The following is a 26,565-nucleotide window of genomic DNA, read 5'->3' as shown; positions in this document are numbered from 1 at the left end:
ATAGTAGGAAATAAATATTTGAATTAATCGATTATATATATTGTATGTACCTTTGTTAAGGTCTTCTGAAACTGAGCTGGGCTGTGGGGAAATAATGAACTAGACAGACAGGACCCTTGTCCTCATGTGGAGAAGATAAACCAGCAGGCAAATGATGAATGACTGGGTGGCAGAGTGGAAGGATGTGGGTAAGGATAATTGGTTTTTCAGATAAATAGATATTTTCTTGGGTAGTGGAGGGATGGGCAGATAGATGGGATATGGACGGATGAGTATGTGTTTGGCTAGATGAATAGGTGGTTGAAGGGGTGGATGATAGGTGATTAGTTGACTGGATGGGTAGAGGAATGGATGACTGAGCATGCTGATGAACCGGTGGGAAGGCTGGATGGTGGATGGTGGATGGGAGAAGATAGCAGGCTTGTCCTGGAGTGGAAGCGTAGTAAGGGGCCTTAGCAATGGGGGCCTAGAGCAGCTTTAGGGGCATGGGATGCTGAAGTCCAGTGTGAACGACAGAGAAGGATGAAGTGAGTTTGTGGTGGAGTTCTCAATGACCTATGAATGACCCATGGAGGAACTTCTCTGCCCTCTTCCCACTCCTCTGGTGCTATTAGCAAACCTAGTATTGGGAAAACCAGCTGGGTGATGGGAGTCATAGGGGGTGGAGGACAAGGAGGTTGTCATGGTAACAGAGCCTCTCCCTGGACACTCAGGTCGCGCGGGCCCTTTAAGGGTGACCAGCTTGGACACTCCCAATATGGCTGCGCGCCCGCTGGCTGCCCCCCCGGCGGGGCGGCGCGGGGGGGCGGGGGGCGCCCCAGACCTCCCCATCATGGCGGCGCGGCGGGGCTGTCGCGCTGAGGTCACGGCGGCGCGCCGGGGGGGCGGGGCGGCGGGGGGAGCGATTTAAAGGGACAATGTCCCCCGAGCCGTGGAGGCGGCGGCGGCTGCGGAGGCCGCGGCACCGGCACCGGGAGCGGCAGCAGCGGTAGCGGTGCGGAGAGCCGCACCAAGGAGGGGAGCTCCGAGCCCCGGCACCCGGCCGGAGGCACCGCCTCCCCGGTGAGGCCCGACCGGGCCTGGGGAGCCCGAGGGCGGGGCGGAGCCGGAGCGGGGAGGGGGAGGCCTGGGCCGGGCCGGGCCAGGCGGGACCCCCCAGGGCGGGGGGCGGGGCGGGGCCTGCAGGGGCGGGGCCTGGTCGGGGGCGGGGCCGCGCAGGTGGGGGGAGGGGCGGGGGTCTTGGGGCAGGTGTCTCCCCCTACCTCAGCGGCCCCGCGGGGTCTCCCGCCCCGGGGTGCACGGGCGAAGCGCGCATCCCCAGGACCCAGGACCCCCAAGGGGTGCGCCAGCGCGGCGCAGCCCCCATCTCTGCGACCCTCAGGGGGCGTCTGGGCGGGAGCCCCCTCCCCAAGCTGCCAAAGTGCTCCGAAGTTGCGGTCCTGCCGGTTTCCCGCGGGCAGTGCCCACCCGGTGGGCACCTGCAGGTGCTTCCTCCAGGCCTGGCCAGGGACCCCCATCAAGACTGCCAGCCCACCGACCGGCCCCCTGGGAGCCCCCAGGCCCCCCGAGGGCAGCGCCTGCAACCAGGCCTGGAGCCCCGGCCCCGCCCCGGTTGCCTGGGCCCGGCCTCCCCACCATCTCCCTGGGGAGGGCGCCTCATTCCTGCCCTTCACTTTCTGCCGTTACCTTGAAGGTATTTATAGGTGGAGAGGACAGTCCCCCCTCTCCCTGGGGTCCTTGTTTCTGGACCAGAAGCCCCAGGGGTCCCTTTTGGCCTCGGACCAGAGCATTCTTGGTGGAGGGTGGGAAATGGAGGAACCCAGGCTGGTATGCATGAGGGATACTGGTGGTGAGAAGTGAAAGGGTTAACGGTAGGGTCACTTGAGGCTGTATGAGGGTGTGAAGGGGTTAACGCTGGAGAACCCTGAGGTCCTTCTGGGGGAGGGTTGGAGTGTGGGAAAAGTGCAGGGGTAATTGGTATGGGCAACCCAAGTGAGAAAAGTAAAAGGGTAATAATGATGGGGGGACTTAAGTAAGTGTAGGGGGTCAGAATGTGGAAGTGGCTGGGATTGCGAGGAAACAGGCATGGCCATAAGATGTGCACGTGCGGAGAAGCCAGGGTGTAGCTGGCAAAGGTGAAGCTGTATGTGCATGAACGGGAATGTGGGAGAAGTGACAGGATTCATGATAAAAGGACAAGGTGGCTGGTGTGCATGTGTAAAAATGGGGTACACTGAGGCAGTGAAGGGTCTGGGCAAATAAAAGGGGTTATCCATGGGGAGACAGAGTCATGCTGCTAGCAGGGGGTCATTGGAATATAATGTGTAGGGATGAGGCCTCAGCACCATTTACCTAGCTCATTTGGACTGGGAGGTAAACTGAGGGAATGAACTGCAAGGGTAAGGATTCAGGTTTTGAGGGAGAAGAAACTGAGAAGTCCCTTTCTTACCTCTGCTAAGCAACCCCCCTCTATCCCCAGACCCACAATGACTCGCTGAGCCAACCCAGCCTTGAGAGGAGTCAAGCAGAGAGCACCCATGGAGGGGCCCCTGGCAGGTGGCCTGGCTGCCCCAGATCGGCCTCGAGGCCCAGAGAGACTGCCTGGCCCAGCTCCAAGGGAAGACCTCGAGGGTGGGGCCGAGGCTGCTGAAGGGGAAGGTGGCATCTTCCGGTCTACCCGTTACCTGCCTATCACCAAGGAAGGCCCCCGGGACATTCTGGATGGCAGAGGTGGCATTTCTGGTAAGAAGGTGGGCCCTGTGGCCCTGAGGGAGCATTCAGCCTGGTCCCCAAAGTTCAGAGAGATCCAGGTCATGTAACCCAGCAGGGTCTGAGTTGGGAGTCCAGCGCCTTCTCTTTGCACTCTTTAGTTTCCCATTTTACAGTTGTGAAAACCAAGACCCCCCAGTTAGGTGGCAAGGGGCTAGGACTCAAACTCAGGTTGACCTGGCTCCCAGCTCTGATCCAGAATCAACTGGACCCAGATGCCCATCTCAGCATCCTGAGCAACCTGCCCCAAGCACACCTGTTCCCCGGGTGCACCTCATTCCCATCAGTCTTTCTCAGCTCCCTTTTCCTGTCTTGGAAGTCTTTCTCCTGAGCCATGGGCCGAAACAGCTTGTGCCCCCTGGTGGCTAGGGAAAGACAGGGGAGTCAGGGATGCCTGCCATCCCTTGGTGCCTTGGTTTGCCCTGCAAAAGGATATCTCACACTGTCTCCATCTCAAGATTTATTATTAATGCCTTAAATACTGAGCACCTACTATGTGCCAGGCTCTGTTCTGTGTGCTGGGAAAACAGCTATTAACAAAAGAGGCCAGAGTTCCTGCCCTCTGAGCACGGTCATTCTGGAAGGGAAGATGAACAACAAGAAACTAAACACATAAGGGCAGGTAGTGAATATGAGTGACACAGGCTGTGAAAGTATTAAGTTCCAGTATCATGCCTAGGGGGCCTGGGAAAGCCTCCCTGAGAAGGTGGCATTTGAGTGGAGTGTGAAATGAATGATGGGAAAGGCATGCCATATGGAGGGAAGAGCAAGTGCAAAGGCCCTGTGGTGGGGAGGAACCTGGCATTTTCAAGGACCAGGCAGGAGCCTGGTGTGGCTGGAGAACGGTGGACTGATGCATCAGACCTCTCCCTTCATCTCCTTGGCCTGTCCCCAAAGATTGTTTTCCAGGAACTTCCAAGCACCTTGTCAAAGTTTTCTAACATGCCAAGTCCTTTCTGTGATCATTGTACTTCATTCTTAAAAGAATCCTGTGGGGTACCCTTGGTGACTATTATCCCCTGTTAGGGATGGGAAGACTAAGAGACCTTGTGGTGAAATAAGTTTCCTAAGGTCACGGAGACAGGCAGTAACGTGACTCGACAGCCCTCATCCCCTTCCACTGTGCTGCATGCTTGTGGATCCTGCCCATCAGCACCACTCATGTTGCTCAGGTATACATGGGCCTAGTACAGGGGCACAGCAACAACCACGGACCCTACCATCTGAAGCAGGAGAGATAAATGGGCACCGGGTGTTGTGACACAGTTGCTGGGGCTATGAGTGGAAGAAGTACCTGGCCCAGCCTTGGAACATCCAGCAGACTGTCAGAAGGTGCAGGAAGCAGCACGAGGGAGGATGAGCTGATGAAGGGGTAAGAGGTGTCCAGGCAGGGATCTCCACATATGCAAAGCTTGGAGATGTGTTGGCTGCAGGTGTCAGGCAGCAGGGTGAGAGCAAAGTGAGACTCATTTGGGCTGAGGGTTAGCCAAGTACCCAGGGAACCTTAGAAATCCCCTCAAGGCTCAGAGAGTGGCAGGACCTTTCCTAGGTCACACAGCTGGTCAAGGCAAGGCTGGGATCTTGACTTTGTAGGAGTCCCAGGGAACAGATCTGGAATTATCTGTACATTTTGAGGAACTGGGCATTTCTTCTCCACCTGGCAGAAACCCCAAGTCTAGAGAGAGGGAAAAGTTAGGTAGCTATGTGTGTCCTCACTCCCCTTGGAGATCAACCAGAGAGATCCATGCATGTACCTGTTTTACAGTCTGGGGAGGAAGAGACTGTGACCACCAAGGCAGGTCAGGTTCACTCTGTATCAGTTTTCTTGAGCAAATTGGGAAATGGGATGGGGATGGACTGGTGACCTGGAGGTTAGAGGAAGGCCTGGGCTTCAGACACTCTGTCTCCCCCACTACCCTCTTCTGCCTGTTCAGCCCCCACTTTAGGACACAGGCACCTGCCCTGGGAGTCCTGTGATGTCTATAGATAAGAGAAGCTGTTCCACCCCAAGGTCTGGGTGCTCCCTCAACCTCACTCAGCCCCCCAGGGACTCTCTGGAGTGGCCACCTTCAAACTTCTCTGCCTGGACAAGGATGTATCCACTACCTGTTCTGCATTCCATTTTGGCTTTTGTCCAGGAGGTCCCCCAACTGCTCTGAAGCCTCTACCCAATATGCCTCTCGGGTTGGGGCTTCTAGGTACCACGGGGTCTCAGGGGGCTTAACCATTCCACACGGATCAGTGAAGACCTGTACATGCCTGGCATTGTACTGGGGATAGGGGACCCAGGGAAAAACGACGCATCATTTGTACCCTCTTGGAGCCCCAGACTGGAGAAGAAATCAGAGTCTGGAGTCAGCAAGCCTGAGGCTCTGAGGTCAGCCTCCAGCTTCCACCTTGAGAAGTCACGGAGACAGCCCCGAACCCCCGGAAATCCTACCTCCCTTCTTTCCTTCCACCACCACTTCTCTGGATGGAACATTTACTGTGACCTCATTGGCACCCATCACTGTCCCTACAAGACTTGTTTGGTGGTTGTACCCATTGTACAGAGGAGAAAATGGAGCCTTGGAGCAGGAAAAGCAAACCATTCAGGTCATACTACTGGGCCTTGAACTTGGATCTATCTGATTCCAAACCTAGCTCTTGGCCACTCCACCAAGCTGCCTGGCCTGAGGTTCAAGTTGTTCATGGATACCTCCTTCTGCCATTTGCAAGCCCCTCTGGGATCCCAGATGGCAGGAGCCTATGAGGGTCCCTTGGCATAGTCACTTCTTGAGGGTTGCATCCCAGGCACCTCCTGCAACCCACAGGGACGTCTGGATCCCCATTGATATGGAGGCCTCTGGGCAAACCCCCACCTCCAATGTGTCTCAGACATGGGCCCTCCTTGGCCTCCTTCCTCCAGAGTTGCTGCCACTAAAAATAGGAGCCTCGCCGGAGCTGCTCAGACAAAGAGGCCAGTGTGGCCCCCTGGCTCTTGGAATTCTTAGACTACAGCAGACTTCCAAACTGGGACATCCAGAATCTCAGGAGCTTGGGGTCTCAGAGTCTTAGAAGCGGGACACCCAGGACCCTCAGACCCACACCTCTAGGCTGTACTGCGACTGGTTAGTTGCAAATCAGTCACCCTCTCCTATGAATCTCCCATCTGTGCCTTCAGTGTTCATTTTTGAGCCTGTGTCCTGGGGTCCAAGCCCTTACACTCTGCAAGCCCCCATCCTAACTCCAAGCACGGCTCTGCGCCCTGCCTGTTTACACTAGTGCTTTTCAAGTGGGGGCAGTCAGGCCACCCAGGGGACACCTTGGTAATGTCTGGAGACACTTTTGGTTGTCATGATTATGGGAGGGAAGTAGTGGCATCTAGTGGGCAGAGGCCAAAGCTGCTTTTCAACCTCCTACATTGTCCCTTGCCCCACCCCGAGAATGACCTGGCTCCAAATGTCAATAGTGCCAAGGTTGAGAAACTCTGCTCTGGAATATGCAAATTTCAGTGCCCCCCCACCCTACCCTTCAGCAGCCATGCCACTGTCACAGCCCTTTTCTCAGGGTCAGCAGACAGACCCCAGGCAGTGACCTAATGCACCCCCTTCCAGTTTTTATTCCTCGATTCCCAAAGTTGGCTCTCAATTTCACGGCAAATTGGATGGTGGGGGATTAGAAAAAGAATTAGTCCCAGCCCTTGCCCTCTTTCTGGACCATCCTCAAATTGAGGCTAGTCCAGCAATTGCATCTGTCAGGCCCTGGCCAGGGCACAAGTTCCCCCAGTGTGTTAACCTTGGCCCAGGAAATTGGCCTGCTCCCCGATTGGCATGCTTGCCCGTGGCAGGCAAGCATGGCAGGCAGAGGAGACACAAGCCAGGATTCCTGTGGTCGCTCCAGGCGTTGGCTCCACTGGCGGATAATGGAGAGTTGGCCCTATCTGTGTTGGGGGATTCCCAGGCGGGAATTCCATTCTAGGATTTAGGCCTGGGAGAGGGTCCAGAAGGCAGGCATGGGCCCTGCATAGCTCAGACTGGCCAGACTCATCACTCGTCATCTGGCATGTATTTGTCGAGCACTGTGTGCCAGGCACTGGGATACTACAGTGGGTAAGGCTGACACAGTCCATGCTCTAGTGGGGCTTATGTGCTTGCAGGGGACCCACTCAACCATCCAGAGAGGGACCTAAGCAACCTGTGGGACAGCTAAGAAAAAAATGAAACAGGTGCTGAGAGAGAAAAACCCAACTTGCTTGAATAGCTGGCCAGGAAGTATACCCCAGGCAGGGGGCCCAGCCACTGCAGAGGCCTGAGGCTGCGAAGAGTTAGGTGGCCTTGAAGCTTCACGGGAGGGCCCTGCAGTCAAGGCAGGGGCAGTGAGGGACCAAGGAGGGGCAGGTGAGGTTGGAGAAGACAGCAGAGATCCAACCTCTGAGGGCACTGTGGTGGCAGTTGGGAATCTGGCTTTTATTATAAGTATAACGAGAAGCCAGTTGAGTTTTTTTTCCAGTGGGTGACTTTAAAAAATCACCCTGGCTGCCAGGTGGGGGAAAGAGAGGAGGTTCACAAGGTAGCAAGGCCCTGGAATCCCCCAGAAAACTGAAGAGGACTCCTCCAAAGAAACCCCTTTCAGGACTCAGTACAGAGGCCAATGGCCTCTTGGGAAAGTGGTTGGGAGCTAGTAGGGCCCTTCTGAGGTGCCCTGCAGGGCTCCCAGAGCTGGGGCATGGAGCCCCAGCCAGGGGGACCCCAGTCCTTCAGGGTCTCCCCTCTCTGTTGCAGACGGGCAGTCCCATCCTGGCCTCAGCGAAGCCCTCCCCCGTGCCACCTCCGCCACCCATCGGATCAGCAGCTGGTGAGTGCCATGCTGGCCCTGACCTCAGGGAGGGCAGGGGGGCAGCAGGATGTGCCCAGGCCCAAGAGAAGTCCCTGGGGAGTAGAAGGGATCAGAAGGGAATCAGGAGGCCAGGCAGAAGGAAGTGGCTCCCAATAGACAAGCCCCTGGGTGTGTACTGAGGGTGGGGGAGAGGTCTGGGGTGACACAGACGGTCAACTCTCATTATCCCTGCCAGGAGCAGGGCCAGAGAGGCAAAAACCTGGAGATTGGACCCTTGGAGTCCTCTCTCTGCCAATTGACCCTTAGAATGATGCTAAGCCTCTCTGAGCCTCAGTTTCCTCAACTGCAAACCAAGTTCATAAGATGCATCTCACAAATTTGCCTTGAGAACCCAAGGAGCACTGGGTAAGAAAAAAGAAACAACCATAGTGCTCTTGTTTGGCCACCCTTTATTAAACAGACTGGCAGGCGCTAATATATAATAATAATTGTATCATGATTAATCATTAGCTTTCAGAATTAATAATAACTGCTAAGTGCTGGGCTCTCAGCATGTGTTTATCTCACTGAATCTTTGCCACATCCCTGGAAGGATAGTTCTGTTAGTGATGCATGTCACCAATGAGAATCAGAGAGCTGACATTGTTGTCCCCGCCTCACCTGTCTGTGCAGCCCATTTTCTCACCTGTTCCATGTGCATGATTGATACCCTTCATGGAGGCAGGACCTTAATAACGAAGGGATAATTGATCAGAAGCAGTCTTAATAAGAACTTGCACTGGTCACTGGCTAACTAGGAGCCAGATATCCAGTGAAGCAAAATGTTTTCTTGAACACCAAATTGTGTCCATCTTCATCCTGTGTCTTGTGGGATCAAGGTCCCTGTTTTAAAGGTTGTGGTTGCAAGCATTTAAATAAGCCCCTGCCATGTGTGATGTTTTAATTGATGACAACCATGAGAAGGCTTTGCACAAGGATAAGGAGGTCCCTGGTTCTTGGACATTACCCCCATTTTTAGGATTAGAAAACTGAGGCCCAGAGAAGTTGCCTTGCCTCCCCCAACCTTGACTCCATCTACTTCCCACTCAAAGAGTCAGGTCACTGGGGCCAGAGGCTGAGTGGAGACCATCAAGCTTTTCTGACTCTGCCTTTTCAAGAGGGGAGATGCAGGGAGCAGGTGCATCCTTCAACCTGTTCTGCTGCGAAGTTAATTTTCACCAAATCTGGGGGAGAGATATTATGAAATTCACTAAGCCACCCCATTTTGGGAAGGACCAACACAGAAGCAGCCAGTGCACAGGTCAGAGCCTTAAGTCCTCCTGGGGGAGAGATGAGAGTTGACTGGGCCACCAGACTTGGGGATACTCCTTAGAAGTAACTCCATCCCCCTCTTGTTTCCAGATACTCCCCTATAATGCAGTGAGGCTAGGCTATGTGGACAGGTGCATTCTGGGAGTCGAACCTAGCTTTTGACCCAACAGCTCTGGAGGATCCACCTGGACTCTCCTGTCCCTCCCTACCCTCACCCCAATACTACCAGCCTCTCGAGGTCACTCTTGGGCTGGATATCTGGGGCCTGCCTCAGGCTGCCTGGAAGGACTCCTTACCACCATTACCCTAGGAAGGGAAACTGAGGCCCATGGCTAACCTGTCCCCATTGGCCCTTCCTTGCAGCTGCTGGGATGGAGGCAGCCTGGACTTCCAGCCAGGCTCCTCACCACCCCATCTCCTGGGCCCTTTCTCTGGTCCCCCAGATGGCCGGGGGCCCTGGGAGCACCCCTTGGTCCAGGAGGCCGGGGAGAGCATCCCATCTGAGCGGAGATTCGAGGACTCAGTCATTGTGAGAACCATGAAACCCCATGCTGAGCTCGAGGGCTCTAGAAGGTTCTTGCACCACCAGGGTGAATTGAAACTTTTGGAAAAAGCCCCTCGGGGTCACCCCAGGTTTGACTGGCTCCAAAATACAGATGAGCAGGAGCCCCCACGGGACTCAAGGCTACACCTGGACCTGTCTCCCCAGCCACCACCCCTGAGTGCCTTCAGGAGGGTGATTGTGCCGATGGAAGACACCTCCAAGACTTTGGACATGGAGATGGTTGGCACCAGAGAGGACCTGGAGGATCTGGAAGGGCTGGCCCAGCCCTCTGAGTGGGGCCTGCCGACATCAGCCTCCGAAGTAGCCACACAGACCTGGACAGTGAACTCGGAGGCATCTGTGGAGCGGCTGCAGCCACTGCTGCCCCCAGTCCGAGCAGGGCCTTACCTGTGTGAGCTGCTGGAGGAGGTGGCCGATGGGGTGGCCAGTCCTGATGAGGATGAAGATGAGGAGCCAGCTGTGTTCCCCTGCATTGAATGCAGCATCTACTTCAAGCACAAGGAACACCTTCTGGAACACATGAGCCAGCACCGCCGAGCCCCTGGCCAGGAGCCCCCTGCTGACTTGGCGCCCCTAGCTTGTGGAGAGTGCGGCTGGGCCTTTGCTGACCCGGCCGCCCTTGAGCAGCACCGGCAGCTGCATCAGGCATCCCGGGAGAAGATCATTGAGGAAATCCAGAAGCTGAAGCAGTTTCCAGGTGACGAGGGCCGTGAGGCACGGCTCCAGTGTCCCAAGTGCGTTTTTGGCACCAATTCCTCCAGGGCCTTTGTGCAGCATGCTAAGCTGCATGTGCGAGAACCAGCCAGCCAGCCAGCCAAGGAGCCTTTCGGTGGTGGCAGCAGGGTTGGAAGCCCAGGCCCCGATGCCAGCGCTCTCCTCTACCCACCTTATGGAGCTGCTTCGGGCCTCAGTGCCTGTGTCTTCTGTGGCTTCCCTGCGCCCAGCGAGAGCCTGCTCAGGGAGCATGTGAGACTCCTGCATGCCCATTCCCACTGGGAGGAGGAGGAGGAGGCTTTTGAGGAGGACCCAGCCAGCCAGCCAGGCACGAGCCAGGATGCATACTCTCGCTTTTCTGACAGCACCATGGACTACTTTGGCAAAGCTGAGCCACTCTTGGCCCCCACGTGGCGGGAGAACCCTGTTGGATATGACCCCGACCTGGCCTATGGCCCAGACTGCCAGCAGCTGGGCATGAGGGACTTCTCACTGTCCAAGCCACTCCCGCACGACTCAGGCCAGAGGCCTCTCGGAAGGCTGGTCTTTCCCTCGCCCCTGGCATCTGCCCCCTATGCCATACAGCTCAGTAGAAACAAAAGCACTGTTCACCTGCAGGGGCTGGGAGACCGCAGCCACCCTTGGAGTGAAGAGGAGGAGGAGGGAGAGGAGGAAGAGGAGGATGAGGATGTAGCACTGACTTCTGAAATGGATTTTTCTCTGGGAAATGAGGTCTTCCCACCCGCAGCTGCCCCCAGCCTCATACCCCAGCCAGCTCTAGAGCTGAAGCAGACTTTCCAAGATGCTCTGCAGGCAGCTGAGGCCTCGCGGGCACAACGGCAGCAGCTCCAAGGGATGGTACCCATTGTTCTGGTAGCAAAACTGGGGCCACAGGTCATGGCGGCGGCGGCCAGGGTACCCCCGACACTGCAGCCAGAGGAGTTGGGGCTGCGGGGCACCCACCCCCTGGATTTCCTGCTCCTGGATGCTCCGCTGGGTGGTCCCCTGGGGCTAGACACACTCCTAGAGGGAGACCCGGCCATGGCGCTGAAGCACGAGGAGCGGAAATGCCCCTACTGCCCCGATCGCTTCCACAATGGCATCGGCTTGGCCAACCACGTCCGTGGCCACCTGAACCGCGTGGGCGTCAGCTACAACGTGAGGCACTTCATCTCTGCCGAGGAGGTTAAGGCCATTGAGCGCAGGTTTTCCTTCCAGAAGAAGAAGAAAAAAGGTAGAGTGGCTTTGCTTTGGCACCCACCTCACTCCACAGCCTGAGTGCCGTGAGGCTGGGCAGCTGAGTTCCACACTCGCCCACCCTCACTCTACACCCTCCCTTAGTGCCATGCAGGGCGAAATTGGGGCCTGCCTTCCTGTGAGACCTGGGAGCCATGGCAAAGGTCGCCACCAAAAGTTGGTGGATGTGTAGGGACGCCCCAATGTCTTAGCCATGCCTGCCGCTGGAGGAAGGAGTCTGGCCAGAGGACTCAGCCCTAGGCAGAGAATTCTATTTAATTCCATCATTCAATAAATATTTATTGAGTGAGGTCCCCTCTATTCTGGGTAGAAGGGCTGAGGGACACAGAAGTAAACAAAACAGGAGATCTTGCTCTCCTAGAATTCATGGCCCAAGCCAAGAGCGAGGGGATACTTGGTGGACTTTACAGTTTGGGGCTACCTGTGAGGTATGCAGATTCTCAGGTGACAAGGTTCTGATTCTGAAGGTCCATCTTCAACAGGAGTGCCCTAGGTGATTCTGACATTGGAAGTCATGGAGTCCACTTGGGGAGATACTGGTGTGGTGTTTGTGTTTGAGAGAGAGAGAGTGTGTGTACACTAAGGTGTGAGGTGTGGGGTAGACAGTCAGGAAACCAGGCAGTTATGATATCAAGTGACAGGGTCCAAGAGAACCAGGGGGCTGGAGAAGCCTATGGAGGAAATCTCTGATTCTACCTGGGGACGGGGCTCAGAGAAGGATCCCAGAGGAGGGGGTGTCACATCCTCTCTTTGCCATTTCTTTATTCAATATGCACTTAATCTACAGTACTGGGGCAGTGGGGAGAAAAAAACAGGCAGGAGGTGGTCATGCACTGAACAAGCACCCAACTGACTATAAACCCACAACTGGAGAATGCTTTCTGAGGGAGAGGTCCCTGGGGGAACTTGGGAGAGAGGTCAACCTTCTGGAGTGTGCCTGGGGATGGGATGCTGGAGCTGAACGCTGGGGGGCAGGCCAGTGAGGGTGCCAACGGCAGAAGGGAAGGAAGGCAGTCCAGTGTGGTCCAGAGGGTGAGAAGCCCTGGGCACCAGAAGGGGTTGAGCCTAGAAGTGGCTGCCCCTACCCCTGCCCCACCACAGACAGTCTCTGTCCTTTCTCTGCAGTGGCCAACTTCGATCCTGGCACCTTCAGCTTGATGCGCTGTGACTTCTGTGGGGCTGGGTTTGATACTCGGGCCGGTCTCTCCAGCCATGCCCGGGCCCACCTGCGCGACTTCGGCATCACCAACTGGGAGCTTACCGTCTCACCCATCAACATCCTACAGGAGCTGCTGGCCACCTCGGCTGCTGAGTTGCCCCCCAGCCCCTTGGACCGAGAGCCTGGTGGGCCACCTGGCAGCTTCCTGACCTCCCGCCGGCCTCGCTTACCTCTTACCGTGCCCTTCCCACCCACCTGGGCTGAGGACCCTGGGCCAGCCTACGGAGATGGTAAGGGGAGGGGGCGGGCCAGGCTGGAGCCCTGACCCTTTCTAGGGGCTCAGAGGGATGGAAGGGTGGGGGTTGGGGGCAGCCACTGTATACTTTTCTGGAAGCATTTTGAGTCACTTTACAAAGTATATTGACAACTCTCCTCACCACCATCCTGATACTTAGGGGTCATTTCTTAAGGGCTGGGCCAGGGCCCTTTCTGAATCTAAATTTTCCCTACAAACGGTTATTGAAGTCTTATGAGGAATCAGACATTGTACTAAGTGTTTTACAGTCACACACTTACTGAGATCCTTATAACAGCCCTATTAGGGTGGGGTGTTATGACCATTCACATTTTACAGATGAGGAAACTGAGGCACAGAGAGCCTAATTAACCTTTCTGAAGTTACACAGCCAGAGGGGCCAAGTTTCAAAGTTCAGGAAGTTGGGCTCCAGATTCCTTGTTCTTGAATCTTCTGTCTTGAGCAGTGCTGCCCAGTAGAACTAAGATGATAAAATGTTCTTTAGTTTTCTGTGCTGTCCTGGAGGGTCACCATTGGCAAGGTCACTCAGTGGCAGCTGAGCATGAGATATGGTTAGTATTGAACCAGTGGCAATCATATTGGATGGGGTAGATCTACAGTCCAGTTTCTAGATGCTCAACCAAAGCCAGCACTGATAAATCCTTCCCATACTCAAAATACAGAATCAATATTTGGTGCAGGAGGCCAGGTCTATGGTAGAGGAATTGGAAAAGTGAAGATCTCAGCCTTGCAAAGGCTGACTTTGCAGAGACTTTTATAAAGCAGAGAACTTGGCTATGTGGAACAGTTGGGTCCTGAGAAATGAAAGATGTCTGAACAAGGGAAATTGACCCAGACATATTTGAGGCTGGAACTTCCTTCTGTTTTCCTTACTTGAAGTTTCAGGGTCCTACCCAGATCTGTATTCTAGGCTTGATTGAACTCATCCCACCTGCAAGCCCAGTAGAGTGCCCTTTGGAGTTTGCAAAGGGTAGGGTAGGGTAAGGATATCAAAGACCCTTCTCTTCCTTGAACAAGGAAGAAATTGAGGCAAATGCCTAGTTGAAGTCATATCTCTGGAGAGGGTGAGTGGGGATGTGACCTCAGGCTTCTTGTCTTTGCTAGTGTTCAGCTCACTTGATTTGGTTTGTAGTGCCTGAAGAGTGGTTGAGAGGCATAGCTAGCTCTAAGGATGGCTAGGGCTGCAAGAGATGGTTGGTAGGCTCCAGCTCTGCCTCACTTCCTTCTGTATCATCCCAGCAGAGACCTGGATGTCAGGTTCATACTTTCTTATCTGGCACCTGGGACAGGATGGGAGCATGTGCTCAGCAGCCAGTTTCATCTCTGGCCAAGTTGTTTCTAATCAGAATACCAATGTGTCAGTCCTCAGTGACTGCCAGGGGAGCTGACCAAGCCACTGGGGTGTGAGGAGTCAGCCTAAGGATGGGAGGAAGTGAATCTGGCATTGCCTTGGCCTTGTCCAGAGGGAGGAAAGAGAGCTATGACTTGTTCAGTGAACATCTGGTGGGAGGCGGGGGGCAGCGTGAGGATAAGGAGCAGTTGGGACGATCCTAGCTTTGTCTTGAGTAAGGATGCCCAAGATTAGGCTAAGTGTGGGCAGTGGCCCTGTAGGGCTGTACTTAGAATCCTCCTCCCTTCTCCCCAAGTGAGCCGGAGCTGGCGGGGGCCAATCTGGGGGCGGGGCGACGGCCTGATTCTGGCCCCACCCAGTTGTCAAGGAACAGCTGGGCTCCATCGGTTTGGAGTTGGGGAGGGAGGAGCCAGTGGTGCTTGAAATGTTAGGTGTCTGAGCATTCCCTAGGACTGCAGGGCGGCACCATCGGAGGACAGCTGGATACCAGGATGATGTTGGGGGGAATCCTCGTGGTTGAGGATCAGGTGTCTTCCAGAATCGTCGACCCAAAGAGGGAGACTTGCAGTGAAGAGAATGGGTTAGGGTCCAGGGGCAGGTCCTAGGTACCCCGTCGGGTCTCTTAAGTCTGAATGCTAATATTGAGGTGCGTGTGGCAGGAGGATTCCAATCCCAGTCGTTGGGATATCCGGAGCCCGGGATAGGGCGACAGTTGGAAGCCGCTCGGCGCGCGGCACGCCTGCTTGGGTGAGCCTGGGCCCGCGGAGATCTCCCAGCGCCTGCCGCCGTGAGTCACAGGGCCCAGACTAACGCTTCACTCGTGGCGCTCGGCGCTCGGCAGGCCATCCTGGACGTACCCCCAGGGGCGGGGCGGAGCGCGCTCGGTGGCGGTGGCGCTCGGCGCTCGGCTGCTTTCGCCTGGGGCGGCCGCCCCGCGTGCGCCGGAGCCAAGATGGCCGCCTCCACCGCCCAGTGCCGAGTGACAAAAGCGGAGAGCAAAGCGGCGGCGGGGCCGCGCGCGGGGGGCGCCCGGGAGCGCGCGCCCACGGGGGCGCCCCCGCCCTGCCCCCCGAGCCCGGGCCCCGTGACCCTGCCGGCGCCGCCGCCGCCGCCGCCCCCACCCCCGCTGCCGCCGCCGCCGCCGCGGGACGGGCCCAAGGCCGAGCCGGAGCCGGGGCCCGGGCCCGCGCCCCCGCCGGGTAAGAGCCGGCACCGGGGAGGGTGCTGGGTGGGGAAAGTCGGCGTCCCGCCGCCCCGTGCCGCCGCTGCCGCCCCCAACGCCCGCCGTCCTGGCTCCGGGACGCCCCCTCCCCCCAGGCCCTCAAGTCGCGCAGGTCCCAGGCCTCCTGTCGCCGCTCGCGGGGTCCCGGACCTGAGAAACACTGTCGCTGACCCTTGGGATCCTCACCCCGCCTGACAGATGTCCCCTGCCTCTTTTGGAGTCCCAGGATCGCCCCTTGTCACAGTTCCGGCCCCGCTGGTGCAGAAACCCACTTTGGTCCTGTCCAATCTGACAGACGCGCCCCCCGAACGCGGAGACTTTGACAAAGCCCTCGGTGTCCCGTTGCCGATGGCTTCCTGCCTGCCTTCTCCTTGCCTCTGTAGGACTCAAACTGATCAGGGTACCTACCTGGACTCCTGCCCCATTGCCTTCCACTGAGCACCTCCGAGGCTATCCAAAACACAGTTCCCATCCTACAGAGCTCTTGTCACATTCTGAACTCTAAACTTGCAGCTCAACAGACCTCCCAGGCTCCTTTCTGTGAAAAATTAAGCTTGAAAACCCACCCTTGAGTCCTTCTACTCATGCACCTCTTACCCAGGGAATCTTCCTGGCCTGATAATCAGAAACTTCACACAAAATTCAGTGATTACCACTGTTCCTTTTCCAATCAGATCGCTCTGGACTTGTCTAGATTCCTCTTTCTTAGCTTATTTCATTCAGGTTTCAGCTGGTAACAGGTAGACCTCCCCTTCTCTGAATTGTCTCTGAAGCCCCAGCCCAGGCTGTCTTGCCAGCAGCGCTTCCTCATTAAGTCTCAAGTCCTTGGCCTTGGTTCCTTGACTACGTTGCCTCTCTGGCTTCCTGACCCAGGTCTCCTTTTGTCAGATTCCCCTTCTGACTGTACCCACCCCCACCTCCTTTATAAGTTCTGCCCAGAGAGATGTCTTCTTTAAGATCCTCCAGGATGGGAATCTGAGCTCAGACTTGTACACAGGACTTGCACTGTGTACTCTGACCTTCCCATGTTCTGGAGGATGGAAGCTGCTGTTCATCTCTCCTGTGTTCCTGCATTGTGCTGGTGTTGGGGATAATAGGTTGAACTTCAGCTTTCATGGGGTGAGCTGCTGCTTAGTGAGAGCAGGCACCAAGAATGAGAAGTGCCACTCTCTTTGTCCTTCTGGGGGTAGACAGCCTGACCCTTGCCTGGGCTGAGCCCATCTCCTCCACCCTACAGGCCTGGGTTCTGAGGAAAACACAATGGTGGCCATGGACTTGGGGTCCCCCCTGCTTCCTAAGAAGAGCCTGCCTGTCCCTGGGGCCTTGGAGCAGGTGGCTAGTCGACTGAGCAGCAAAGTGGCCGCCGAGGTTCCTCATGGCAGCAAACAGGAGCTGCCGGACCTCAAGGGTGAGTGGCCCAGGTGACAGGGCAGGGATTATGGCTGGTCCAGGTTCCTGGTTCACACGGGAGCTCTCAGGCCCGGGGGTTAATAGGGGTTCCCAGGTTGGCCACGGCTTTCTCTCAGCATCTTAAGGTACCAAGGAGACACTTAGCTATTTTTTCCCTTGAGCTTATGCAACCCTGGACATGCCCAGCCCTCAGCTTCACCCTCACTGGTCAAGGGAAGGGCGTTGAGAGAAGCAGTGATCATGGTGGTCAAGAGCTTACATTCAAACCCAGGTCATTTGCCAACTGTCTCTTGTTAGCTATGCAATCTTCCATATGACACTGGTTCATTCTGTTCACTCTAAGGTGGTTCTGAGTCGTGATGTGTACTGTGCTAGTTCCCAGGGACATATAATGGACCTGGCTCTTACCTTTTGGATTATTGAAGTTGGGGGTGGAAAGGCAGAGAATCAGGTGGGCAGGGGAAAATGTCCTATAGAAGTAGGTACTATAGAACCACAGCGACCTTGACTGAGGCTTCCAGCCCAGTGTTTGGGGCATGAATTGAGCTGCAGAGAGCAGCTAGGACTTAGCTCAGTATGAAGCATATGGCTAGCAAGTCAGTGTTTGTGTGAACCTGTTGCCAGGACATCCTTATGCATAGAAGATCTGAAAGGTGTCCCCATTGGCTAGACCACAGAAGGGCTCTGCTTGCTTCTGTATGCCCTTGGGCACAACTCTTCCCCTCTCTGAGTCTCAGTTTCCTCACTCGCAAACCAGACTGGCTAAGCTCCACCTCAGAATCATTGTGAGGCTCAAGGGGGCTTGACAAAAGTAAAACATTTACACAGAGACTGGGTGTGAAGCGGGAGGAGAAGGGATAAGCTGAGCCCACAGGCTTCACAGTTTGTTCTCCTGGCTTCCATCTCACCCTCCAGCCCAGAGCCTGACCACCTGTGAGGTCTGCGGCGCCTGCTTTGAGACCCGTAAAGGCCTGTCCAGCCACGCACGTTCCCACCTTCGGCAGCTGGGGGTAGCCGAATCAGAGAGCAGTGGTGCCCCCATCGACCTCCTCTACGAGCTGGTGAAGCAGAAGGGCCTGCCTGATGCTCCCCTCGGGCTGCCCCCAGGTCTAACTAAGAAGTCCAACTCGCCGAAAGAATTGGTCTCTGGGGCTACCCGGCCAGGTCTGCTTACCTTGGCCAAGCCCCTGGACACCCCTGCTGTCAACAAAGCCATCAAGTCTCCTCCTGGCTTCTCAACCAAGGGCCTGGCCCACCCACCCAGCTCTCCGCTCCTCAAGAAGGCACCACTGGCCCTGACTGGCTCCCCTACCCCCAAGAATCCTGAGGACAAGAGCCCCCAGCTGTCCCTGAGCCCCCGGCCAGCCTCCCCAAAGGCACAGTGGCCCCAGTCTGAGGACGAGGGGCCCCTGAATCTCAGTGAGTGTGGGTCCTGGGAGCTGAGGGGAGGTCCCAGTGTGTGTGTGTGGGGGGCAGACTGGAATGTCAGTTGGGTCTCAGATCAGGATGGTCCAGGGTGGGGACAGTGGGGACTACAGCTCCCACATCTTGGGTCAGCCAGGGAAGATTGTTGGTTGAGGCACGTACTATGTCTCCTGTTGGGCCACCCTGCATATGATCAACTTTGCTGATCTTACCCTGGAGGCCTGGCAACAACTGCTGAGCCTGCCAGGGTCATCCTTACCACTTTGTGGTAGCTCTTTATCCTTTGCTGGGGTAAGGATGGGGGTAGTGTAAGTAAATAGGGCTCCTGTGGGGCCTACCTTCCTCAGTGGGATTTCAGGGCATCTTAGGTCCTGTAGGTAGACAGGTAGTCCACCTGACAGGAGGTCCCTGTAGTTGGCCCTGTCTTTACATCTTCCTGGCCGTTCTTTGCAGAGGTTTCTCTATTTGTGCCTGGCAGTGGAATTCCTCCCCCGGGCTGCCTATGGGCCTGGCAAGTAGAATTTGGGAAGAAACCCTCCAAATGCAGTGAGCAGGTTTTGCAAGGATGTGCCATAGAACATCAAACTTTCCCTTAAATTTGTGAGCATTTGAGTTTGGGGATGACCCCAGAGTCTAGCCTCCCACCCCACACCCACCAAGTTGGCACCTCATGTTCCCTTGAAACTGTTTCTACTGAACATGCTATGTCTTCAGGAACAGGACTCTTGGCAACTACGCCCTTGGCTATATGGTGCTTAGCAGCCCACTGGGGCCCCTGCTATCTGCCCCCACAACTCTCAAAGCAAGGGTCCTAGGGAGAGGGCCCAGGAGCATCAGAATTTGCCACAGGAATTTGGCCACTGCCTGTCCACTTCTTAAGCTCTCTACCTTCACCTTGATGCCAAAGGGCTAGTCAAAGTAACAGGATGTTCTGCTGCCCAAAGCCTCTCAAAATAAGTCTGCGGCCTGAGACTTGGACCCTGAACTGCCTGGGGCAGCTGAGAATCACGCTAGACCCTCCTGCCTCCTTCCCCCAGGGCCGGCCAAGGTGGCGGCCGTGAACCCCCCCTGTGTTTTGTCTCCGCAGCTTTAGATAGTGACGGGGGCAGAGAGCTGGACTGCCAGCTGTGTGGTGCCTGGTTTGAGACCCGCAAGGGCCTGTCCAGCCACGCCCGTGCCCACCTGCGCCACCTGGGCGTCAGCGACCCGGACGCCAAGGGATCCCCCATAGACGTGCTCCACGGGCTCATCAGGAGGGACGGCGTCCAGATCCGCCTCCCACCCGGGCGCGGAGCCCTGGCCCAGCTGGGGCGGCCTCCTCCCGCCTCTGCGGCCCTCTCCTTGCTCCCCCCCCCACCGCCGGCCAAGAAGGCCAAGCTGAAGGCCGCGGGTACGGCCAGCCCCTGGGGGAAGCAGGACCTCTCGGCCGCCGCAGCCGCCGGCATTTTCTGGGCCTCTGATGTGGAGCCATCTCCTCTCAACCTCTGTAGGTTCTCGCTTCAGCCGCCCTCTCCTCCCTGCGGGCCCTGGAGCCCCTCCCGGGGGAGGGAGGTCACGGCCCCCTCCCTACTCTCTCCCTGTTGAGGCAGGGAGTAGACAGGGGCCCTTGGCAATGGTCTGGCTCTGCCCAGAGATCTTTTTGGCAGTGGGCTGCTCGACCCTCTCTCTTGGCCTTTGACCTCCATCACCATGACCCTCCCTGAGAATGAAGGCCAAGAGGAGGGTCCTTCCTTTTTATTTGGAAGGTGCTCACATCTGCCTTCCCAATCTGGATGGCATGTGGTGCCTAAGTTACCGCTTCCTGCCCCCATCATTTTTGAGTTCCTCAGAGCTATGGAGTCTTGGTTCTGTCCTCTGTCAGGACTGAGGGCCCATTTGCTCTCTGGAGCCTCCCCTTGTTCCTGCTGGGTGTCTGTTCCCCCTGCCCTATTCCTTAGCTCCCTCACTTGCACCTGCCCACCACCACCACCCTAACCTGTGGGCATGCTGCTGCCCACACCCAGCTGACCAGGACACTACTGCAGATGACCATTGTAATGATACTCAAAATTTTAACTATTGCTCTCTCCTGCTGCAGCCTCCGGCCCAGAGCCAGCTCGAGACATCCGCTGTGAGTTCTGTGGTGAGTTCTTCGAGAATCGCAAGGGCCTGTCGAGCCATGCACGTTCCCACCTGCGGCAGATGGGTGTGACTGAGTGGTATGTCAATGGCTCGCCCATCGACACGCTGAGGGAGATCCTGAAGAGACGGACCCAGTCTCGGCCAGGTGGACCCCCCCACCCTCCAGGGCCCAGCCCAAAAGCCCTGGCAAAGGTGGTGGGCACTGGAGGCCCTGGCAGCTCACTAGAAGCCCGCAACCCCTCGGACCTTCACATCTCACCTCTGGCTAAGAAGTTGCCACCACCACCAGGCAGCCCCCTGGGCCACTCACCAACTGCCTCTCCTCCTCCCACGGCCCGGAAGATGTTCCCAGGCCTGACTGCAACCTCCCTGACGAAGAAGCTGAAGCCTGAACAAATGCGGGTGGAGATCAAGCGCGAGATGCTGCCAGGGGCCCTTCATGGGGAACCGCACCCATCTGAGGGTCCCTGGGGGGCGCCGCGGGAAGACATGACACCCTTGAACCTGTGTAAGTGTGAACCTGTGGCAGGGCAGGGAAAAGGAATGAAGGGGTTTCTTCCCTGCCTCCCCTACGGGTATCCATAGCACCCAGGGTTGAATTAGAAGGGAGGATATATGCGAAGCCAGTTGTACATTCCCACCGTGCAGATCCAGGCAACTGAGTGCTGTGTGATTCTCCTTTACTCATACAGGGGAGGTAGAATTGTGTCCTATGTGATGGCAAAAAGATGTTATCTCTTGTGCCATCTTCAGTCAGTTGGTAGTGGCTGCCAAACAGATTCCTAGGGAGATCATCTAGTGATATCTGCCATGGGCAGGACTAGAGGAACGAGCAGTAGATTTCTGAACTGTCTTTCTGACATTCCTGGTAATTGATTGCTTGACATTTGGAGTCAAGTTTGAGTCAAGATCTGTCCTCCTCCATGATCTGATAATATCCAACCCTGGGCGTTTCCTCATTTGGAAGATGGAGATGAACATAGTCCCACGTCTGTGTTGTCTCAAAGATTTAAGTGTAATAAAGCACTGAGCACAGTGCCTGGTTACAGGAAGCTCTGTATAGTAGTTGTCATCATGTCACTGTCACTTGTTTCCCTCTCACACCATTACTGTTTATCCTGCTTAGGTTGATTGAGTGCCTCCTTTATGCCAAGCAGGTGAGGATGGCCTAAGGTCTGCCTTAGAGCTTGTATGCCAACTCTTTGCCACGTGCTCTAAACCATTCTCATTTTAGATTCTCCCAGTAGCACTGGGAACTGCAGATTTTCATCTCCATCTTGCAGAGGAGGAAACTGAGGCTCAGAGAGGGAGGTGGCTTTCTCAGCATCACACAGGGAACCATTGTGAAGCCAGCTAGAATTTGAGGTGACAGAACAAGCAGAAGGGCTGGACATAGACAAGGACCTATGAAGACCCAAATGAGGGAGCAAGTTGCTGGAGTCTGGAGCTGGGGCAGGGGACGGGCAGCTAGGCGACTGGCACTAACATGGGCCTTGAGCTTAGAGGCTTCCTGCCCGCAGCCGCTGCCTCCTTCTCCCCCCTACCCCAACCTTGGACCCCCTGCAGCGTCCCGGGCAGAGCCGGTGCGCGACATCCGCTGTGAGTTCTGCGGTGAGTTCTTCGAGAACCGCAAGGGCCTGTCGAGCCATGCACGCTCCCATCTGCGGCAGATGGGCGTGACTGAGTGGTCTGTCAACGGCTCGCCCATCGACACGCTGCGGGAGATCCTGAAGAAGAAGTCCAAGCTGTGCCTCATCAAGAAGGAGCCACCAGCCGGAGACCTGGCTCCTGCTTTGGCTGAGGATGGGTCCCCCACAGTGGCCCCTGGGCCTGTGCAGTCCCCACTACCACTGTCGCCCCTGGCTGGCCGGCCAGGCAAACCAGGAGCTGGGCCAGCCCAGGTTCCCCGGGAGCTCAGCCTGACACCCATCACTGGGGCCAAACCCTCAGCCACCGGCTACCTGGGCTCAGTGGCAACCAAGCGGCCCCTGCAGGAGGACCGCCTCCTCCCCGCAGAGGTCAAGGCCAAGACCTACATCCAGACTGAACTGCCCTTCAAGGCAAAGACCCTCCATGAGAAGACCTCCCACTCCTGTAAGCAGTGGGTGGCAGGGTCCTGGGAGGGCATCTGCCGGGGCCTGCAAGGCCAGGCTGTGCCGCAGACACCCACACTGACCCCAAACAGGGCCCCTGAGGCAAGGTCACTGTGGGAGGTGGGATTGGCTCCTGGCCTGAGCGAGGCCCTCTGGGTATGCCTGCCTCCTTGGGGCCATGGCTCAGCAGTACCCCCTCTGCCTGCAGCCACCGAGGCCTGCTGCGAGCTCTGTGGCCTTTACTTTGAAAATCGCAAAGCCCTGGCCAGCCATGCGCGGGCACACCTGCGGCAGTTTGGTGTGACAGAGTGGTGTGTCAACGGCTCACCCATCGAGACACTGAGCGAGTGGATCAAGCATCGGCCCCAGAAGGTGGGCGCCTACCGCAGTTACATCCAGGGCGGCCGCCCCTTCACCAAGAAGTTCCGCAGCGCCGGCCATGGCCGTGACAATGACAAGCGACCACCCCTGGGGCTGGCACCTGGGGGCCTGGCCTTGGTCGGCCGCAGTGCTGGGGGGGGAGCCAGGGCTTGAGGCTGGCCGGGCAGCTGACAGCGGTGAGCGGCCTCTGGCAGCCAGCCCACCAGGCACTGTGAAGGCTGAGGAACATCAGCGGCAGAATATCAACAGTGAGTGCACGTGGAGGCGGGTCATGAGGGTGGTGGGCACCTGCTGGGGCCCACCCACTGGGTTCTGCCCCACATTCACTTCCTCAGTTGCTTGCTTCTCCACTTACCCTTTTGTCATCGAGGCAGCAGCTAGTCACCAGCTATAGGAGTCCCCATACTGTCAGCCCCTTGCTTGCTGAAGGCAGGGGTGTCTTCAGGGACCTGGCCCTCCTGCTTATCTCCTATCCCTCTCCCTACCTTAGAATTCGAGCGCCGGCAAGCCCGCCCCCCAGATTCCTCTGGGGTCCGGGGGAGCGAGGAGGCCAATGACTTGCATCAGAAGCTGGAAGAGGTACGGCAACCTCCACCCCGGGTGCGACCAGTCCCCTCCTTGGTGCCCCGACCTCCTCAAACATCACTCGTCAAGTTTGTCGGCAACATCTACACCCTCAAGTGCAGGTATACTGCCACTGGGGGAGTGAGCGAGAGTACCCAACTGGGCCTTGGCCCTCAGGAGCCTCAGAACAGGATGGGGTGTGGCAGGGGTGGCAGATTTAGCTGTGGGTGCTGCCCTTCGGTGCGGTGGGGGCCAGGCTAAGGGCTTTTCACAGACGCTGGTATCACAGAGCCTCAGGCTGACACCCCAAGCTTTGTAGCCAATGAGACCTGAGTTAGTGACCTTAGGCAGGGACTTACCTCCTCCATGTCTCAATGTCCCCATCCTTAAGGCAAGATTGATAACAGACCTACATGAAAGATTTTTTTATGGGGACTAAATTATTATGAAGCACAGAAAACTGTGCCTGGCACATGGTAAGCCCTCAACAAATCTGTGTCTGATTAAGAAAAAAATAGGGGGCTGGGGATACAGCTCAGTCGGTAGAGTGCTTGCCTTGTAAGCACAAGGTCCTGGGTTCGATCCCCAGCACCCCAAAAAAAAAAAAAAGAAAAAAATAGGTCTTAGCTAATTCTTAACAAATTTCAAGCATACATCAGAGACCAGGAAATGAGGACTCTTGAGGTGAGGTTACTCATCTCAGACCACACAGGCCAAGTCAGAGTAGGGTTTTTACCCAAGTCTCTGGGACCTTGTACTGTGAGGCCTTGTTGGCACTGGCTCAATAAGAGGAAGAGGGACCTGGTGAGTTGAGTAGACTGCCTCTCTCTCTACCTTCTACCGTCTCAGATCATAGGCATTAAACAGATTAGATGATAGAGGTGCTTGGGAAGCAGGATGGCCCTCACCCAACACCAGAGACTTATCTCCAAGAGACTCTGCCATGACCCCATGATGAATCCAGGTGACTGTCCACAGGGAGGCATGTGGCTTCTGGACACCTCTTCCCTCAAATCTTGAACTTGCTCTGTTTATACTGAGTAGTAGCAGGTATACCAGGGATGTGTTTCTGTTCCTCATGGCATCGACCTCTCCCTCTTCCTGTTCTCCCACACAGGTTCTGTGAAGTGGAATTCCAGGGCCCCCTCTCCATCCAGGAAGAGTGGGTACGACACTTACAGCGGCACATCTTGGAGATGAATTTCTCCAAGGCAGACCCCGCACCTGAGGAGCCCCGAGCCCCGCAGGCACAGACAGCAGCGGCAGAGGCACCCTAACACAAAAGCATTCCAGATTTCCTCTTGTGCCACCTCTGTCTCCTGTTTCTCCTCTATGTCCTCCTCCCTTTCTTCCTTTCTTTTCCGTTTCCAAAGGAGCAAGCCAAAACCTCAAACCGGTGCCCCTCGGGGGCCCGGGCACACTACAGATGGGCGCCGGGAGCCAGCTAGCCACCCTTCCCCCAGCCTGAAGACTCTGGGGCCACAAGGGTGTCTTCCTCCAGTCCACACCCACCTGGTCCAGCCGGGGTAGCAGCCAGTCCCTGGTGGCAGCTGATCTGGTCACAGGGGAGGACAGCATTACCCTGTGTCTAGCAGCCGACAGGGCTATGTCTGCCATCCATGGCCATTTGCAGAGACCCCAAAGACTCCCGTTCTGGTCCCCTTTTGTCCCCATGAATATCCTCTCACACACGCACATGCAAACATACACGCACACATGCACCTCGTGAGACCCGGGATCTGCCCTAGCCCCCCAGTTCCCGAGTTCAACGATCACATCATGCCACGGTGCTTGCTCAGGGGAAGCCACGCTCCCTCTGTGGGCCCACTTGGGCCTGGGAGCCCCCATTGAGCCCACAATGCCACGGAAATTCTTGTTGGCTGCCCCCAGAGGGGCCTTCCTAGCTGGGGAAGAGCTCAGAGCTGACAGCTGCCTCCTGCCATGTCAAGGCCCCCAGAGCCTCAGGGGCTCCAGGGCTGGAGGGTAGAGGGGGATGGGACTCTCCTCCCCCATCCCTACCTCCCTCCCCCTTTTCACTGTTGCTTTCTATGTATAGCTCCCTAGATCTTTCACTTTTTAAAAACGCGTTTTGTGTAGAGAATAAGGAACGTGGATCTTTTTATTTTGCAATCCTGGGCCAGCTAGATACCGGGAGCAGATTGACCTTTTAACTTTTTTCAGTGGCCACCTTTTGGTTATTGATGTACCTAGAAGTATGTAAATTAGATTAAATTTCTCTTCTGGAAACACCCCGGGGCAGGCGGCCAGCGTGTGTTTTTCTGTCTAGTGGACAGGCTGGCATTGGCTGGTAGCCGGGACTGGGATAAGGGCCTCATCCGCTGCTCAGAGTCCTGGAGGCCCTGAATTTCCCCTTTGGCCGCCAAGTCAGCCAGACACAGCAGGGGGATAACCAAGTTCCCAGCTGTTGGCCTTTGATGCCACGACTGGTGGGGGCTTCGTGAGCAGAGAAACCAGGGCTCTGGGCGGCTGGTCTGGGAAGGGAGCCAAGATCAAGAAATGATTGAGGCTAGAAAAAGCTTTCCAAGAGTAGGAGCTGTCCATCAGGGGAGTTGGGGGCTCAGTGGGGTTGGGTAAGAAGCAGCACAGAGCTCCTGGAAGCATTTGGTGGTGGGGGAGGGAGGAGGGTTGGTAAGGGTACAGAGCTGGAATTCACTTGGTTTTAAAACATGTAAAGTTTTTTTTGGTGGTGCTGGGGATTTCACCCAGGGCCTCACAAATGCTAGGTAAGCACTCTAGCATTGAATGCTACAGTCCTAAGACATGATTTCTATAAGATGCTGCACCCCAAACCCAAGTAACACCAGGAGGAGAAAGGAGTTACTAACTCCTTTGTGGTATTTTCCCACTTGGCAAATGTTTACTGAACATTTTCTGAGATTGTAAGATTTTGATGGCTGCCCCTCCTTGATGATTGTATGTGGATTTCAGCTGACTATTTTCACTGAATAGCCAAATGGGAATGATCTCATGAGGTGTAGATTGCAGGGGCCTCATCTGCCCTAACCCTGGTTTTCCTTAATTCCTTGTATTGTGCCACCATCTGGGAAGGAAGCTTTAACAGGTGGCAA

The 26,565-nt window shown here is 56.2% G+C and overlaps 1 protein-coding gene across 1 annotated transcript; it reads left to right on the top strand.

Moving 5' to 3' along the window:
• Positions 1-924: 924 nt before the first annotated feature.
• Positions 925-25,732, top strand: Wiz (WIZ zinc finger). The gene is given in 14 exon segments (XM_047531902.1): positions 925-1,062; positions 2,480-2,742; positions 7,533-7,605; positions 9,262-11,411; positions 12,560-12,883; positions 16,720-16,890; positions 17,808-18,311; positions 19,405-19,803; positions 20,395-20,946; positions 22,005-22,532; positions 22,740-23,044; positions 23,046-23,160; positions 23,403-23,598; positions 24,594-25,732. Coding segments are annotated over 13 exon segments (5,682 nt in total). The 5' UTR covers positions 925-1,062; positions 2,480-2,537; the 3' UTR covers positions 24,754-25,732.
• Positions 25,733-26,565: the final 833 nt, after the last annotated feature.

This window comes from Sciurus carolinensis, chromosome 17 (assembly GCF_902686445.1).
Source record: "Sciurus carolinensis chromosome 17, mSciCar1.2, whole genome shotgun sequence".
Lineage (NCBI taxonomy): Eukaryota > Metazoa > Chordata > Mammalia > Rodentia > Sciuridae > Sciurus > Sciurus carolinensis.
The sequence above is the reverse complement of the archived record's forward strand: the minus strand, read 5'-3'. Positions and strand labels throughout refer to the sequence as shown.